The 15,992-nt window shown below is 39.1% G+C and overlaps 2 protein-coding genes across 3 annotated transcripts; both read right to left on the bottom strand.

The window, feature by feature from the left end:
* Positions 1–49: 49 nt before the first annotated feature.
* On the bottom strand, positions 50–8,976 carry LOC105683293 (DNA-directed RNA polymerase II subunit RPB1). Of its 2 annotated transcripts, XM_048658176.1 has the most exons (12): positions 8,819–8,976; positions 7,922–8,191; positions 5,411–7,821; positions 5,057–5,307; positions 4,760–4,965; positions 4,247–4,673; positions 3,869–4,101; positions 3,324–3,712; positions 3,086–3,204; positions 2,773–2,967; positions 1,529–2,689; positions 50–696 (listed from the first exon to the last, which is right to left on the bottom strand). In XM_048658176.1, the coding sequence occupies exons 1-11, from the start codon at positions 8,894–8,896 to the stop codon at positions 1,545–1,547; spliced, it is 5,724 nt and encodes a 1,907-aa protein (XP_048514133.1). In that variant the 5' UTR covers positions 8,897–8,976; the 3' UTR covers positions 50–696; positions 1,529–1,544. The 2 variants fall into 2 exon arrangements, with proteins under 2 accessions (XP_048514133.1, XP_012251228.1); XM_012395805.3 differs by having other exon boundaries at positions 50–2,689.
* A 1,379-nt stretch (positions 8,977–10,355) lies between these two features.
* On the bottom strand, positions 10,356–15,957 carry LOC105683226 (heterogeneous nuclear ribonucleoprotein H-like). The gene is made up of 9 exons (XM_012395679.3): positions 15,699–15,957; positions 14,918–15,187; positions 14,630–14,773; positions 13,371–13,509; positions 11,621–11,793; positions 11,298–11,491; positions 11,069–11,188; positions 10,900–11,002; positions 10,356–10,819 (listed from the first exon to the last, which is right to left on the bottom strand). Exons 2-9 carry the CDS (start codon positions 15,174–15,176, stop codon positions 10,728–10,730), a joined length of 1,224 nt encoding a protein of 407 aa, XP_012251102.1. The 5' UTR covers positions 15,177–15,187; positions 15,699–15,957; the 3' UTR covers positions 10,356–10,727.
* Positions 15,958–15,992: the final 35 nt, after the last annotated feature.

Raw genomic sequence — 15,992 nt, 5'->3', positions numbered from 1 at the left:
TGAATGGAAAATATAATTTTTACGTAAGTCTTCATGAAATAGTCAATTATTTGTTTGAAAATATCTTTATTTTTAGCTCCATTTAAGACATCAATCTACAATTGGCCGAAAAATAAAGAATAATCTTTAATCTTATAATATTCTGGTTCTACGTAATTGACTTCAAACGAGAAAACAGATGCAACATTTTACCTAAATGATGATTATGATTGATTATTTAATTGTAATTGAAGTTAAAAATACGTACAAAATTTTACTATTGCCAACGAACCAATCTTTAGATTAAGAAAATTCCAACTACGCGTAATAATGATTATAAATTAAGAAAAATTACCGTATAGTTCCCGCAGAAAAAAATGATTATCCTTTAATTTTGATAATATCAATCATCAATAGCGTAAAGTTGACCTTTACTGTTTCCTAATCGAGGTCCTTTAACTTTTAAATAACTTGAGGTGTTTTTTTTTGTGTTTTTCTTGTAGCAACATTATAATTAGTGATAGATCTAGAGATAATAATATAATAATAATGATGATATAATAAAATAACTTATAACTTCTATTCTTATGATATGGTATGACAAACGTACGATAATATCTCCCAGCAATTTGACAACTGGTAAGACGTCGTCATGTTTGCTGCAAGCAACATGTCATACACCCATCCTCTTACATATTCAGCAATTTTTTCTAAGGCCTTGAAAAATAAAATAACATTCATTGTGGAATCGATAAAGGCACCCTGCATCCCTCGAGAATAAGGAATCAGTTTTTGATTACGTCCCGTAAAACAGTTACTCATCGAGTGTAAATCATACATGACAAAATAACTTTTCCTGGATTGTTATTAATAGAACTGCAACGTTATTTCCGCTTGGAATGTCTGTGTATTGTGTGTCTACGTCCGTTTGAAATTTGTCACTGAATAATTAGTGGAATTTAAGTGTCAATCGAAGTATGATCTTGAGATCCATTGAATGAACCAACACATTATCAAAGGTATGCGATGATAAAACAACCCGCAATAGTCGACAAAGTGCAGTCCGGCCGTCTTGCAATGATGACAGTATTGTATATCGACATTTAGATAAACATTAACAGACAAGTTCAGAGTGAATACGTACATATTTTATTTGTAAAAGTTGTGGATATGCCATCGTCAACTATCAAACTACTCAGATGCTTGAGTTTAATTTATTAGGTATGGCGTGGAATACAGAAGAATATAACTCTTCTATGTAGCACATTCAATTGGCTAACTGAAAGTGAAACTATCTTCTGCGTCACAATAGTTCAATAATAAATTCGAATTAAATTTGTTTTGACTTATATGAAGAATAAGTAAAAACAAATCAGCGGTCACACACTCTAAAAGTTCTAATTTGGTCAACGACTTGGGTTAAGTATCCGCAACTTTCACTAATGGTATACATTTACAATATAATCACCAAATATTCTGTACAAACTTCCATCGCATGATAAAAATGGATAATAAAAAATCTAAAACTCCAAATTCTATCTGTACATACCGTCAGAAGCGACCCCTTAGTCATCAGTTTCGTAAGCAGGTGAAGCTGGTGAATAAGTAGGACTTGTTGGCGAATATCCAGGTACAGGTGGCGAGTAAGTTGGGCTTGTCGGCGAATAACTAGGACTCGTAGGTGTGTAAGTCGGGCTAGTAGGCGAATACTTTGTGCTGGATGGTGAGTACTGTGGACTCGACGGCGAATAGGTAGGACTAGTTGGCGAGTAATTAGGGCTACTCGGCGAATATCTGGTGCTACCTCCAGCAGTTGTGTGTTGCGGTGAGCTTGGTGAGTAGCTTGGACTGGTGGGCGAGTACGTCGGGCTAGTTGGTGAATATGTTGGGCTAGCTGGTGTGTACTGTGGCGAAGTACTAGCAAAGGAAGGCGAAGTAGGTGAATAATTTGGGCTCGTTGGAGAATATTTTGGGCTGCTTGGCGAATAGCTTGGACTGGCAGGTGAGTATTGGGGGGAACTAGGAGAGTATGATGGACTAGTGGGTGAATACGATGGTGAAGCCGGAGTATAATTTGGCGAACTGGGGGAATAGCTGGGAGAAGTTGGTGAGTAACTAGGAGATGTCGGGGAGTAACTTGGGCTTGTATGCGAGTAGCTCGGGCTGGTTGGAGAATAGCTTGGACTTGTGGGCGAGTAGCTTGGACTGGTCGGCGAATAACTTGGACTCGTGGGCGAGTAACTGGGGCTAGTTGGCGAGTAACTCGGAGAAGTTGGAGAGTAACTAGGACTTGTGGGCGAGTAACTGGGGCTAGTCGGTGAATAACTCGGAGAAGTTGGCGAGTAGCTCGGACTCGTTGGCGAGTAGCTTGGACTCGTTGGTGAATAACTAGGACTCGTAGGCGAATAACTAGGACTAGCTGGTGAGTAATTAGGGCTAGTAGGTGAATAGGTTGGACTGGTCGGTGAGTAGTTTGGACTCGAAGGTGTCATACTCGGAGATGTTGGTAAATACGCCGGAGAAGTTGGAGAATAACTCGGAGAAGCGCCACCAGCTGGTGACATCGGGTAAGGACTCATGCTGGGTCCTGGACTACCAGGACTACCTGGTTGCGGTGAGTACACCGAATATGCCGGGGATAATCCTGAAGCATCTGATGCTCCTGAGGGAGAGAAACAGGCTCCACCAGGTGTCATGCCACTACCTAGGGCTGGAAAATAAAATTCAGAGTAAATTTTTACGTAATTTTCATGCGATCGGCATATACGTGAATAATTATAGCCAACGACTCACCAGGCGACATACTGGAGGCACCGTAACCTGGAGTTGCACCCATCTGGTTCCATGGTGTCATTTGCGGACTCATACTTGGAGTGGCTGCACTTCCGAAGAACATTCCTGCTCCACCCATCATACCAGCGCCCACAGCCATTGGAATTTCTATACCAGCCTTGCATTTCTCCGCGTCAAGAAGTAAATCGAAGCAACCTGTAAGTATGATACCTCAGTACAGAATTATATTCAAAGTCTGACAACTTCGTTTTAATTTCTATAAACAATTTTTTCAACTATGTTATTGATCATTAACTGATGTATGAATAGTTACCAGTTCCAAGGCGCGGTAGTTGTCCCATGATAATATTTTCAGATACACCCCTCATTGGATCGACCTCTGCATGAGAAGCTGCATCAAGTAAGACGTCAACTGTCTCCTCAAAAGAACATCTGCAATGACATGCTGCATAAATATCTGAACTCAAAATGTGATTAAATTGTGTCAAAGTGAAACAAGCATAAAACGCACCGAAATATTTCCAATCAAAATCCTGTGAAACCAAATTTACCTCATAAGAGCTCCGGTATCTTGTCTATTGATACCGTGACGAGTGATGGCCATGAGATGACCTTTGGCAGTCATCACATCACAGAGTAAAGCAAGATGTCGATAGTTGACGTAAAGACCATAGAACTGTAGAACAGTGTTCATTTCCTTCTCCACCGATTTACGAACAGCTTCAATACCCAGTACTTGGAATATCTCACATATATCGTTACTGAATGTTCGCACTGGGTCCACGTCTCTCTCACTCAAAACCTTCATCAAACTCGTTCCATCAGTTTCCAAAAGCCATTCAGCAATTGCTTTGAACTCTCCTGTGTCTGTGACTATGATACGCTTTTTTGAGTCTGTTTGAGGCAAGTGCATGTACACTTTTCCGATTGCTTCTATACCCTGCGAGAAAAAGAAGACTGAATAAATTCTGCACTAATCCCTAACTTGAACATGAATTAGGAGTCTCGCTAATCGAATTGACCATCTCGTGTACAATTAAGCTACAGTCCTATTCCTTCGAATATTAAAGCGTTAGAAAAAAATAAGTTATTGCACCTGTAAAGTCATGTCACTGAGCATGTTAGCTTCGATACACCGAAGGAACATATCATCTTCCATCTTGTCAACAGTTTCTTCTTCGGTATCTTGGAATTTACTGTCGTCGCTGTTCATTATTCTGATACGCAGCACTAATTTTTCAGCGTTATCATCATTGAAAATACAATTGAGGTCGTCACCAAATCCAGCATTGATTTTTTCAGCAATCTGCTCCATAGTCAATTTTTTATCTGCAAATAATATTTAATAATCATTGAATGAATATTTGCTATTCGAAGCTAATCCAAGAAGACACAAGTATTTGCGACATCTAGTTTTTTCCTTGTTCTCTTCCGGTCGAGGAAAGGAAATTATTCAATAAAATAGAAATCCCACCTGTCATTCTCTTTCTGTCAAGTTCGATACGCAAGAGCCACGGCGAGATTTTGGTTGGGTCAAAGTCCGGCATTTCATAATAGACATTGACAAACTCCTGATCTTCGGCAATGACGGTATTCTGCGGGTCCGGATCGTAGTAAATGGCTGTATTTGCTGTTACTTTCCTTAGAGTTGTATGTTCGAGACGACAAAGCACGTTTTTTGCCTTTTCAGCATCTCTGGCCGCTGCTCCCGTCAGGAAAACCGTTAGGGATGGAGCTTTTGGCTTTTTACTGATATTTATAATTTCCTTCAATCTTGGCACACCCAAGGTTACGTTCTTCGACGATACTCCAGCAAAGTGGAAGGTGTTCAGTGTCATCTGAGTCGCGGGCTCACCAAGAGATTGAGCCGCTAATGCACCAACCATTTCCCCAGGGAACACCTACAATAAATGGAAATTTTCGATATTAATTTTAAATGCGAAATTCTTACGACACAGCAATCAAGTAGAAATAGTTTGCAACAAACCTGAGCCTGCTGGAACCGAGTCTCGATTTCTCCGATAAGCCACTCAAAAGCTTCGGTGGAGAGTCTGAATTCCTCAGAAACACACTTGGTGCATAAAGTCGATCGCACTAAGCACTGGAACAACAGCGTGGCATTTTCGTTGGCTAGTTTGCTTAGTCTGTCTTCACCGGCCACGATAATACACTTTTCTAATAAATCTTTAACCCCTGTGAAACAAATAATGATAAATCAGTCACATGAACTTTAAACACCTAAGATATTGAATTAGAAAACAATTAATTTGTTTGTTTTATTCACCCTGTATAACTCTGATGGGGCTGAGATCAGTGGGGGCACGTTTATTAATGTGGAAAATTTTCTGTCCATTCCATATCATTCTCTGCAAGTTACAGGGCAGTACCACGGTAAATTCTCCACTAGGGAAAATTTCACGCAACGCGACACGATCTTTATTCAATTGTTCCCACTCTCGTTCGAGCTCTGAAATTACTTCCCCGGAGCCCATCATTTCACGAACTATATCCTCGGTGAATATACGCCGAAGATATCTGTAAATAATATTATCCAAAGTTTAAATGAACTTCGCCACTAGCTACGTTGGAGTTCATATTTATCTTGTGTTTTGATCAGACAACAATTTTTCAGATTTACCTTTCATTGGTTGGATCGAATTTAAATTTCTTCTCAAATGCCTTAGTACTCAATTTGATCGTGGGAAGATTCTGAAATTCTACAGTTTCCCCGCAAAGCCCATCCTCTCCATAACGCAGCTGAATGAGTTGTCCTACAGAATTTCTTACAGTTCCATCGTAGTGGACCATAACAGACTCCATAGCCTTGATCAAACGACGCTGAATGTAACCAGTTTCTGCAGTTTTTACAGCAGTATCAATGAGACCTTCTCGTCCTCCCATAGCGTGGAAGTAAAACTCAGAAGGTGTGAGACCGGCAAGGTAAGAATTTTCCACAAATCCTCTAGACTCGGGACCGTAATCATCCTTGATGAAATGAGGTAGGGTTCGTTTACGGAATCCAAATGGTATTCTTTTACCTTCAACGTTCTGTTGTCCTACACAGGCAATAACCTGGGAGATATTGATGTTAGATCCTTTGGATCCTGAGACCACCATAGCTTTTAAATTGTTGTATTCCGTGAGTGACTTCTTTGCAGATCCTCCAGTTTTGTCACGAGCATCATTCAAGATTCTGTTCACCTGATTCTCAAAAGTTTGCCTGAGCGTATTACCTGGAGTTGGTTCCAACTCCATGTTGTGTGCTTTTTGTATAACTTCTATCACGTCTTCTTTGGCTTTTTTAATTGCCTTTTGAATTTCCAAATAGGTTTGTGGATCGGCAATTGTGTCTCCAATACCGATGGAGTGACCTTCGAGCAACAGCCAGTTGTTGATAACAGTCTGAATATTTCCGTAAAATCTACCACAAACTTCGTGTCCGAGCTCCAACATACAAATATGAAGCAAAGATCCAGCAGAAGTTCCTAAGGTTTTTTTACACAGAATTCCCATAACCAATTCCCCATGTTCGACCATGACTTTTGTATCACCGGGCGAAATCCACTTGTAGGGGCCGTCATCTTCGTCATCTGGATGAGGGCCGTGAGTTCTTATCATGTTGACGTTACCAGGAATTATGAGGGAGAAGATTTGCTTGCCAGTCCATAGAGGTTTGGGTTTGAGAATGCACGGTTGCGGCATTTTTCCATCCCAACTGGGCAAATGCATGAGAATATTCATCATCTGTTCCTTTTCTATGAATACATCTCTTTTTGTCATCTTTCTAACAGCTGTCAGAGTATCTTGTACAATACCCATAACGGGCTTATTTGCCTGGGGTGTAATGATTTGCCGAGGTGTTACGTGGATATTTTCAACCTCTGCTCTCGTCTCCATGGACTGGGGGACGTGCAGATTCATCTCATCTCCGTCAAAATCAGCATTGTATGGAGATGTGCAGCTGAGATTCATACGGAAGGTACTCCAGGGTAATACTTTTACCCTGTGTCCCATCATACTCATCTTGTGTAGCGTAGGCTGTCGGTTGAAAATAACTAAATCTCCATCTCTGATGTGTCTCTCGACTCTGTACCCGCATTGCAAGTGGAGGTCTGATGGTTTAGGATGAAACCTGAGGTCTATTCTCTCTCCATTGTCCCTGACTATGTACTTTGCTCCAGGATACTGTGAGTTCCCCCGTCGCACTAGCTCCTGCATTTTGTCTATGTTGAACGGTGTCACTATTTCAGGAAAAGTCAAGTTTTGTGCTATGCTGCGAGGCACACCGACTTGGTCGATTCGCAAGTTGGGATCTGGTGTAATAACAGTCCGGGCTGAAAAATCTACTCGTTTCCCCATCAAGTTCCCTCTGATTCTCCCTTCTTTCCCCTTTAAACGTGCCTTGATAGCTTTCAAAGGTTTACCGGATTTCTGCATCGCCCTAGGCATACCTGGCATATCGTTGTCTACCAAAGTTGCAACATGGAACTGTAACATTTTTATATTCTCTGATATAACGTGTGTGGCAGCTCCTGCCTGCTCGTTTCGCAGAAGTTCATTATTCGATTTGATAATATCTGCCAATTTATGTGTCAAATCATCCTGATTTTTAGCCGATCCGTACATAACAACTGCTGGGCGTACAGACAATGGAGGCACGGGTAGTACAGTAACAATCATCCAATCTGGACGCGCAAACTTTGGATCCATACCAAGAATGAAGGATTCCTCATCCGTAATATGTTTCAATATCTCCCAGGCCCTCTCCGCAGTCAGGACTATTTTTTTTTCCTGAGAATCTTCATTCACATGTTTCCATTCAGCAGAGACATCAAGACCAGAACGTCTGAGATTTGGCTGATATCTACCACACCCTCCGTGCCCTGGTTTTCTGTCTGCTGGTTGCTGTTCTTGTCCTTCCTTATTTATATCCATTTCATCTCCACCCTCGCATATATTTTTACTTTTGCACAAATCGTAAACAAACGTCAGTCGCTTTCTTGGTTGCCCTTTAGTCTTCATCACGATTTCTTTTATCTTGGGATTGTGCTGTGTAAAAAATTCAGCATAAACAAGATTTCCTTACAACACAATTAGATCCAAGTGGGAAAAAAAATGTTCATTTATGCAAAATTCAACTGTTACATACCGGACTAACAAGCAGCTTTGAGCAGTAGAAGCAAACACATCTAAGTATTTTAATACTTTTTGTTATGAAACCAACATGAAAAACTGGTTTTGCTAAATCAATATGCCCAAAATGTCCAGGGCACTCCGTCATATTGCCAGCACAGGTCTGACAACGAGAATTTCTGTCTATCACCCCTTGCCTAGGATCCATGAGACCGCCCAACTTTGGACGGCCACCTTCCATTGTTTCGGGAAAACGAATCCCGCCATCAGTGACTGACATGCGTCGCTGTGGATCAGAAGAATGAAATAAAGATTGAACTCCATACGAAACTTAACAAAAATGATCTGTGTTGAGAAAGTTGATCGACGACTGCACCTAAATCCTGTAGAATTCTTGATGGATATTTAATGAGGTTTCCAATTTCTAACCAGATATCAAGACACCTCTACACTATGTGTAAGAACAATTATGAGCTCTGTCTCGTTCATGTTTATTTGAGCTGAAAAAAAATTCATAATACCAGAGCTCAAAATTGCCGTTCTCAATGGCGAAAGTGAATCATAAATTGCGGCGTCAAAAACTGGATGAACTTAGAGAAATTAAAACGCTATTTTTATTAGATTGTGTTCAAAAACTAAAGAATATTTTCTTTCGCTTTAGCTATTATCACCAACTGATAAGTGCGAACCCATTATTCAAGGGTTCTTCATAAGATAATAACATCGAGCTCATGACTTTGGCCTTGCAGCTGGGACGTGTTGGATGAATGAAGCAGAGTCGAGGGCGGACGACGAGCAACAGTCGCAAATTGTGCCATCAACTTTGAGGGCTTATAAGTTTATTGAAAAAGCCAATAATGAGTCAATTTAATAATCCAAGTCTAGCTGTACATGTGAATTGAAGGCTACTCACTATTTCATCTGGGGAAAGAATGCCAAACTGCACTCTTTTGACGACGCGTATCGGCGCCTTGGAGTCGGACGTCGCCATTTCTGAGTATGTGAAACTCCACTGTGCTTGCCAGTCCGACTCCGAAGCCTTCTGCGTCGCGCCCCCTTCTAACGTTAGCTGACCCGAGCAGATGTTCTCCGGCATACAGTGAACATCTAAAAATACGTCGAAATCTCATGACGTAGTGCAACTCTCTACTCTAGTCGCTCCCGCCAAAAGCTAGACCTCATCACATGCCATCATTTAATATTGGAGCGCTGTTTTGAAATAGAGCGCACTTACTGATTAGAAAACAAAATTTATTTCAAAACTTATGGCACTCTATGATTTCTAAAGATACAGGTAATTTCAACATGAATAATTAAGCAGGTAACAATACTCGTATTTTTCCTACCTAAAAGAGTCCATAGGATTATGATTTTGTAGAATAGAATAGCTCGTTACACATACTTGTATACCTATTTTTCAATTACAACTAGAAATTCAACTGTTCCCCAAAGTAGTTGCACTTTATGTGAGTACTCACAGGCCTTGATTCAATTTGTAGTCGGAGCTGCATGACAGATGATTAGATGGTTCAGTATTGTCCTCAACTACCTTAGACTTGAAGACAAGATGAGGATTATTAAGGATTTCAGACGGTTCCAGGCTGCTTTTATCGTCATCACTAAGATTCGACAATGTCCATGATGAGTGAGGATTCATGGTATCGATGACATACAGTAAAGCGTGAGTACAAGGCTATGAATACTCTGATTAATTTTAGCTTGACAAAATTTATTTTCAAATGCCACAAACAGAGTTTCATGCGTATAAAATGTAATTGTTACTAGTTCAGTCACACGCACAACATTCATTGCATCAAAAAAACATTTACGCTCATACGTTATACGTTGGTCGCAACATCTCTAGTCGAATAAACATAATAGCTAGATACCTAGATATTTTAAAATCAATTCAATGTCTGGCAATGATTTGACTCCATGAGCCACACAGTGAACTATAGAGTATAAAACAGGATTTTTGCTACTTGAAAATAAATGATCAGCATTATTTGAATAAACATAAGAAGAATGAACGAAATTCCGGTGTCATAACTTGAAATGACTCGGTCAATTTTTACTCTGCCACTTGTGTAATAACAGATCATGGGAGAAATTCTGGCAAAGGAAACTTCTAGTAATTTTACATTTGTATGAAAAGTGAGGAGTAAGTACAAATGAATACAAGTAAAAAATACAAAATATCAGCATCAATAGTCACTGTGAGATGTAATGTAGCGGATCTCACAACTGAGTAAAGATCGAATTGAAATTCTAATTCACAATACGTGTATATCTGAATCTTTGTCGCCACTAAGAGTATTTAGAAGTCACTTTGTAGAAGTATGCGAATGAGGAATTCATCCAAATGTCTGTCTATGGAAGATGATTAGTTTTCATACCGAACCGTCATAGGCAATATATGATTACTTGGAAGCACAAAATGAAAAAAAAAATCTGAGGTATTTATACGGTATTTTATTCATTAACTGTATAAGGAAATTTGATGATTCATAGATTTCTTTGATACTGTATCTTTTGCTTAAAATTTTATCATGCACTCAAAAGTATTTTGTACAAAATGTCTATTCGTAGTAACTAGAAATGAATTTTTTCTTTCATCACATATCAGAAGCGAATCGACGTTAAGTAGCAACGATATTGTCAAAAAAAACTATGAAGTTAATTTTACCGTTTACATCCATGTTAGTTACTTTTAACATAATATTCAGTAACTTGATCGATTTACTCTTTTACGGTATGCAATACGATTTACACAAAACTTATGACCATGATCGATGAGAAAAATGTTATTACCACTACTTAGCTCAAAAACTATTGTAGTTGCTTCCGCCGAGTTGACTGTTGTTATAGCCTCTGTTGTTGGGAGAATATCCTGGTCTGAAGTTATTGCCTAATCCTAAAGCATATAGAAATGAAAGTGAAGTAATCAATAATGTGTTTGCCTCAATATATTGCTTCTATGGAAAACGTGCTTACCTCCACAGAAGTTTCCGATTCCACCTAATCCTGATATACCGCCCGATCCACTGGACGAGTTCAGGAACAATTCTATGTATCTATGAGACATGTGGCTTTTATCCTGTGAATGGATAAAAATTAGTTGGATTTTCAATATTTCTTCTTGAGACGAACCCTTTTTACAGACCTTAGACATAGCTTTGACCGCTTCGTCATGCGTGGCAAATTCTACATCCGCTTCTCCAGACGCTCGTCCACTATTTTCTAATAAGAGTCGAATATTCACAGGTACAATAGGTCTGAAGAACTGGAAATAACGTAGAGCGATGCGATTACCATGAAATTCGTAAATTCATATTACAATAATCTGAAAATTCATAGTTTAATTTTTCTCAGCCTGTTGCAAGTAAACTTACATCTGCAATATCTTGCTCCGTTGCTCTGAAAGGCAGACCTCGCATGTGAATACAATGCAGTCCAGAATTCCCGTTCCAATTGTCTCCACTACCTCTGAAGTTTCCACCTTTCATATCCATGCTACCACGCATACAGATATTGCTACCGCGTGTTCCAAAATTGTTATTTCCCCCCCACAATCCACTGTCAAAATCTAGGGAAATACCAATACAACCAAAATTTATTAAATAGATTCAACTCAATTTTAGCTCAACGTTTGTTTTATGATTATCCATTATCAACATTGGGCCAATGAAAATTTTATCGGCCTCATTATGCGTACCTCTGCTTCTGGAGCCTCTGCCATTGTTTGTAAAACGATTCATACCACCAAATCTATCACCACGATCATAAGGTGCAGGTCTTTGATTAAATCCTCCCATGGGACCCCCTCGCATTTTTGGTCCAATACTGGCACGCACCTCTGATAAACTACTTCGGAAGATTTCAATGTACCTGTTAATGGTGATAAAAACATTGTCAAAACTTCAGAACAATTTTAAACTGAGATTATATGTTGGGCACTTGGTTCCAAGTTCATTTACGACAACAAATGGGACCAAACTCTGAATACATCAAAGAATAATTGATACGTAAATTTTTAATATCCACTGTTTAGTGTACATTGCTGTTGCTGGTAATAACATTATTCGATATCTGATATTCGAATTGACTTGAATCATTGTAGTAAACAGAATTTCCACAACTGTATTATTTTTTCAAAGTTTCAAGGAATCACGATAACAAGGTGACATATGTTTAATTCAAGTATAATACCAATATACATTTTCTCCAGGCGATGTACACAATGATCTCAATATGTTCGGATAATATATTAGTGTTCAGCTAGAATCGCATGACCCAGAATCCGCATTACATGTGTATCATGAAATTATTACAGTAAAGAGATAACCAAATTTAGTTATTCGACATTGTTTTAAAAAATAATCCAAGTAGAAACTGACAGTTGGGTTGTTCGAATCAATTCTCTTGAAACCCCATCGAAATACTAGCTGGGAACATCTCGTTGACACAGTCGAGATGCTCTGTTCTGATGGAACAATTTTAATATTTGCCCTCGAACAACATAACTGTTAAATTTCATTACCAATGTAATATAATAATATGGATTGAATGTGATTGTACCGTAAGGGAACATTGTACCCAACCTCCCAGTTAGGTCGATCAGAGCCCACCACTACCAGCCTCCCCCCTTCTTCAGTATCCAAGACTGAGTGTAATTGTCCAACCAACCGAGCACCGGATGTTGAACATTATAACCTTCATACCGACCCTTAATCAACGGTGTAGTCGCGCCAACCCAGCCCTCTTCGACTTGGATCTCGTAGCAATAGACAAAAATAACCGCACCATTTTCAACCGATCTTATCCTGAATTTCGTAACAATGGAATAATGCACAACGATGTGAAACATAGACAAATAATTCATCATCATTTTCTGGTAACTCAATCACCAAGTAAAATCGTTTGCGAGCAGTGCCGTTGTTTTTGTCAAATAACTATGTCAAATGTAAAGTTGATTTTTACTACCTCCTCTGGACCCCCCCCCCTTCCTCGATGATATCCCTTGGGGTAGCCCTACCCACCTCCCCCGGGATTTGCTGAAGATGTATGGGGTACCACCCTCCCGGCACCCACCCATAGGTTTCAGTTGGGCCAACAGTACTTTTTACTTACTTCTGTTCTGACTAACATTGCTATCAACATTTCAGGATATTTTAGACCTACAGTTTCCTAACTTTCTTAATTACATTTGTATCTGAAAGTCATGGAATTGATGCAGAACGGTACCAGAAATTCTGTACTTAGTAGTGAAATGGTGATGGAAATTATCAAGTTTCATATGCTCTAAAACTGCTTAGATCATAATAGCTCAATGATGTGAGTAGTGATTAGTGAAATGTAACTTTGAATCAAGGAAACTGCATGAATCTAAATGTACCCTCCTATTATGTCTAATAATATGGAGAAATGATAAGTATACCCAGACCCATCTAGTAACAGTGCCCCACCTGTGTCCTATCTTTTCCTTGTGTTTCTGCAGAGCTCTCTCCGCAACATCTTTGTTAACAAACTGAACGTAAGCCTCCCCAGTACTGCGACCCGTGTAGTCTGTAGGTAGCGATATCCCGTTCGGCAAAATCTCCAACCCTGACCCACACATAATCAAACAACCATATTGTAGCTTAATCAAAACCCATACGAACTAACATGTTCAGATTACAAAAAAAAGTGATAAAAAAAACCCATAGGGATGACAAAGTGTTATGATTAATTTCCTACATGCATCATTCTTCTGTGTATATCAGTCATAGTTATAACCTTTAAGAAAATCGGCATCGTTACGTCAATAATGATCGTAAGGATCTCCGAAACAATAGGTTCTTTTTCAACTCAAGCATTCAATTACAGATGTAAATTACAAATTATCCTAACGTATATATATTTAGAAGCATTTCAACATGTAAAGATCAATTAATGGTAAGCTCAAACTGGATAATTGTTGTGGATGGCATTTAATTGATTCGTTAACACACTTTTATAAGATTATTAATGATCCTATCGTTCAAGAATACGCGATTCATCGGTAATCAAATTCTATCCAGATAAATACTTTTGAGATAATTGCCTCGAAAAAATTATGCAAACAATCGGAAGAAAACCATGCTAGAGATTAGAACGACTGTCATCATTGTTCTAATTGCTGCAACAACTCAGAGATCAGAAATACTCTAATATTCTTGTAATACCGTCTTGTGCAAATATCTTCTCCAGCAGATTTTCAAACGTGCAAGTACTTGCAATAGTCTTACGTTTGACATGCCACTATCATGCTCTATTTGGGTCAGCGGGCAACCTTTCAACTAAAATGAGTACACAAAGTTTGCCCATAATAGATGATCCATTTCACCACACATATTATTACTGTAACTAAAAATCTACTCTGATGAAATGAGCAATTTCTTGATCTTCATAATTGAGGAATAGAAGGCAGCTTTGTAGTCAATTCTTTGTTATTGTCTGCAAGGGTTTTCGTCCGAATATACATAATATTTTTCAATATGGAAGTCATAATGAAAACTTTTCAAAGATGTAGTGTCTATTGGCGGTATAATAAAATTTGATTCACAATTGTCACTAATCAATGAAAACAGAACATTTAGATGAGAAGATTGTAAAGCATGGGTTTCAGCTATCAATTAAACCGTCAACAGATCGATAAATTTGAATTTGAATTACAAGCAAAATGCGAAAACGATTCACTATGTACCTGCGAAGAATTGTGCAATCTCCTCTTTTGAACAACCAAATGGAAGACCCCGTAAGCGAACGCAGCCATCGTCCATTGCATTTTCCAAGTTCAATCCACTGCGCTTAACCACCCACTCCATCTCACCTCGCTTTGCTTTGAATACTGTAGGAAAAATTTATCTTAGTACGCGAAACGAACAAAATATATTGAAAATTGGTAATAAGGCTGCGTAATTAAGGAAGAGTACAGCTCGTAATTAATTGCAATCTGTAAAAAATTTCGAGAGCTTTGAGGTGAATGATTAACCTTCGATGTACCGGTGCCCCATGTGATCTCTGTCTCGTTTACAAGCCTTCTCAATATCTTCTTCCGTGTCCATCTCAATGTAGGCTTCCCCGCTGGGTCTTCCTTCCCTTGACATGGTCATGTGAATGCCTGCTTTTCCATGCGAGATACTACAGTCGTTGAAGAATTTGAGAATCTCGTCAACAGTGGTTGACCATGGAAGCCCTCGTAATTTGACGACATACCCTTCGTCATCGTGATCTCCACTTCCATTTGACATCTTCAATTAACCTTGGTAAATAATTGAATTCTGTCATATATTGCATGGAAATTCCAGTCAGAATATTTCTTGTATTATGGCTGATATCTTGTTGTCTGAGCTAATACAAAACTGTTGCCTATGTTCACGATACAATGACGATTCAGGGTCAAAATAAATGTGGGGCTCGAAGCATGGTTTGAAAAGGCCGAGTAAGTTGCTGACTGAACAAAGACAAGTAAAGCTGCTATGTCATAAAGAGCTAACAATTCGAATTTGACTTGTTCATTGCAGTACAAAGATATCGGCAGAAGAGTCCCAAGGTGTTTACGGATCAATTTGTAGTCACATGAAGATTGTGAGTTAAGGAAGCAAATATGAACTAGAAAAACTAAGGAGGATTGATTCCTGCTTTTAATGAAAGCGCACTTCAATTTTGAAAGGTATGTTTAACTTAGCTTTAACGGTGACGCTTCTAATTCAGTATTGCCAAAATATGAAATTCCAGTATAATATTAAATCAAGACCCAGCATCATACTTACAATTTTGAACAGCCGGCTCGATAAATTTAAAAACAAGCATGAAATATTCGCGGAAAATTAATCCGCAGCCCGATAGCAAAACGCCGATAACAATTCCGAGCACCGCTCCAGGTCCGGCAAAGTTAAGTTAAATTGAATACACTTTGGGATTTTTGGGTCTTCTCCGAATCTTTCCCGTCCGTAACTGAGTCGGCAATAACCTGAATAAATGGAAAAAACTCGCGAATGTCGCGTGAAATCACAAACTGATCGAACACCGATTTGCAAATGGCGTTGGATGCTGTTTGGGTTTAA

Source organism: Athalia rosae, chromosome 7, assembly GCF_917208135.1.
Source record: "Athalia rosae chromosome 7, iyAthRosa1.1, whole genome shotgun sequence".
NCBI classification, from domain to species: Eukaryota; Metazoa; Arthropoda; class Insecta; order Hymenoptera; family Athaliidae; genus Athalia; species Athalia rosae.
This window is presented reverse-complemented; position numbering and strand designations above follow the sequence as displayed.

Excerpts from the sequence above, each read along its gene's own strand:
- LOC105683226 (XM_012395679.3), bottom strand. The coding sequence starts at position 15,176 with ATGTCAAATGGAAGTGGAGATCACGATGACGAAGGGTATGTCGTCAAA. Across the intron at positions 11,003-11,068 it reads CGGTCAAAGCTATGTCTAAG|GATAAAAGCCACATGTCTCA; the intron begins GTCTGTAAAAAG and ends ATCCATTCACAG. Across the intron at positions 10,820-10,899 it reads AATCGGAAACTTCTGTGGAG|GATTAGGCAATAACTTCAGA; the intron begins GTAAGCACGTTT and ends TATATGCTTTAG.
- LOC105683293 (XM_012395805.3), bottom strand. The coding sequence starts at position 8,896 with ATGGCGACGTCCGACTCCAAGGCGCCGATACGCGTCGTCAAAAGAGTG. Across the intron at positions 4,966-5,056 it reads CCCCATCAGAGTTATACAGG|GGGTTAAAGATTTATTAGAA; the intron begins GTGAATAAAACA and ends TTTGTTTCACAG. Across the intron at positions 2,968-3,085 it reads ACTACCGCGCCTTGGAACTG|GTTGCTTCGATTTACTTCTT; the intron begins GTAACTATTCAT and ends TCATACTTACAG.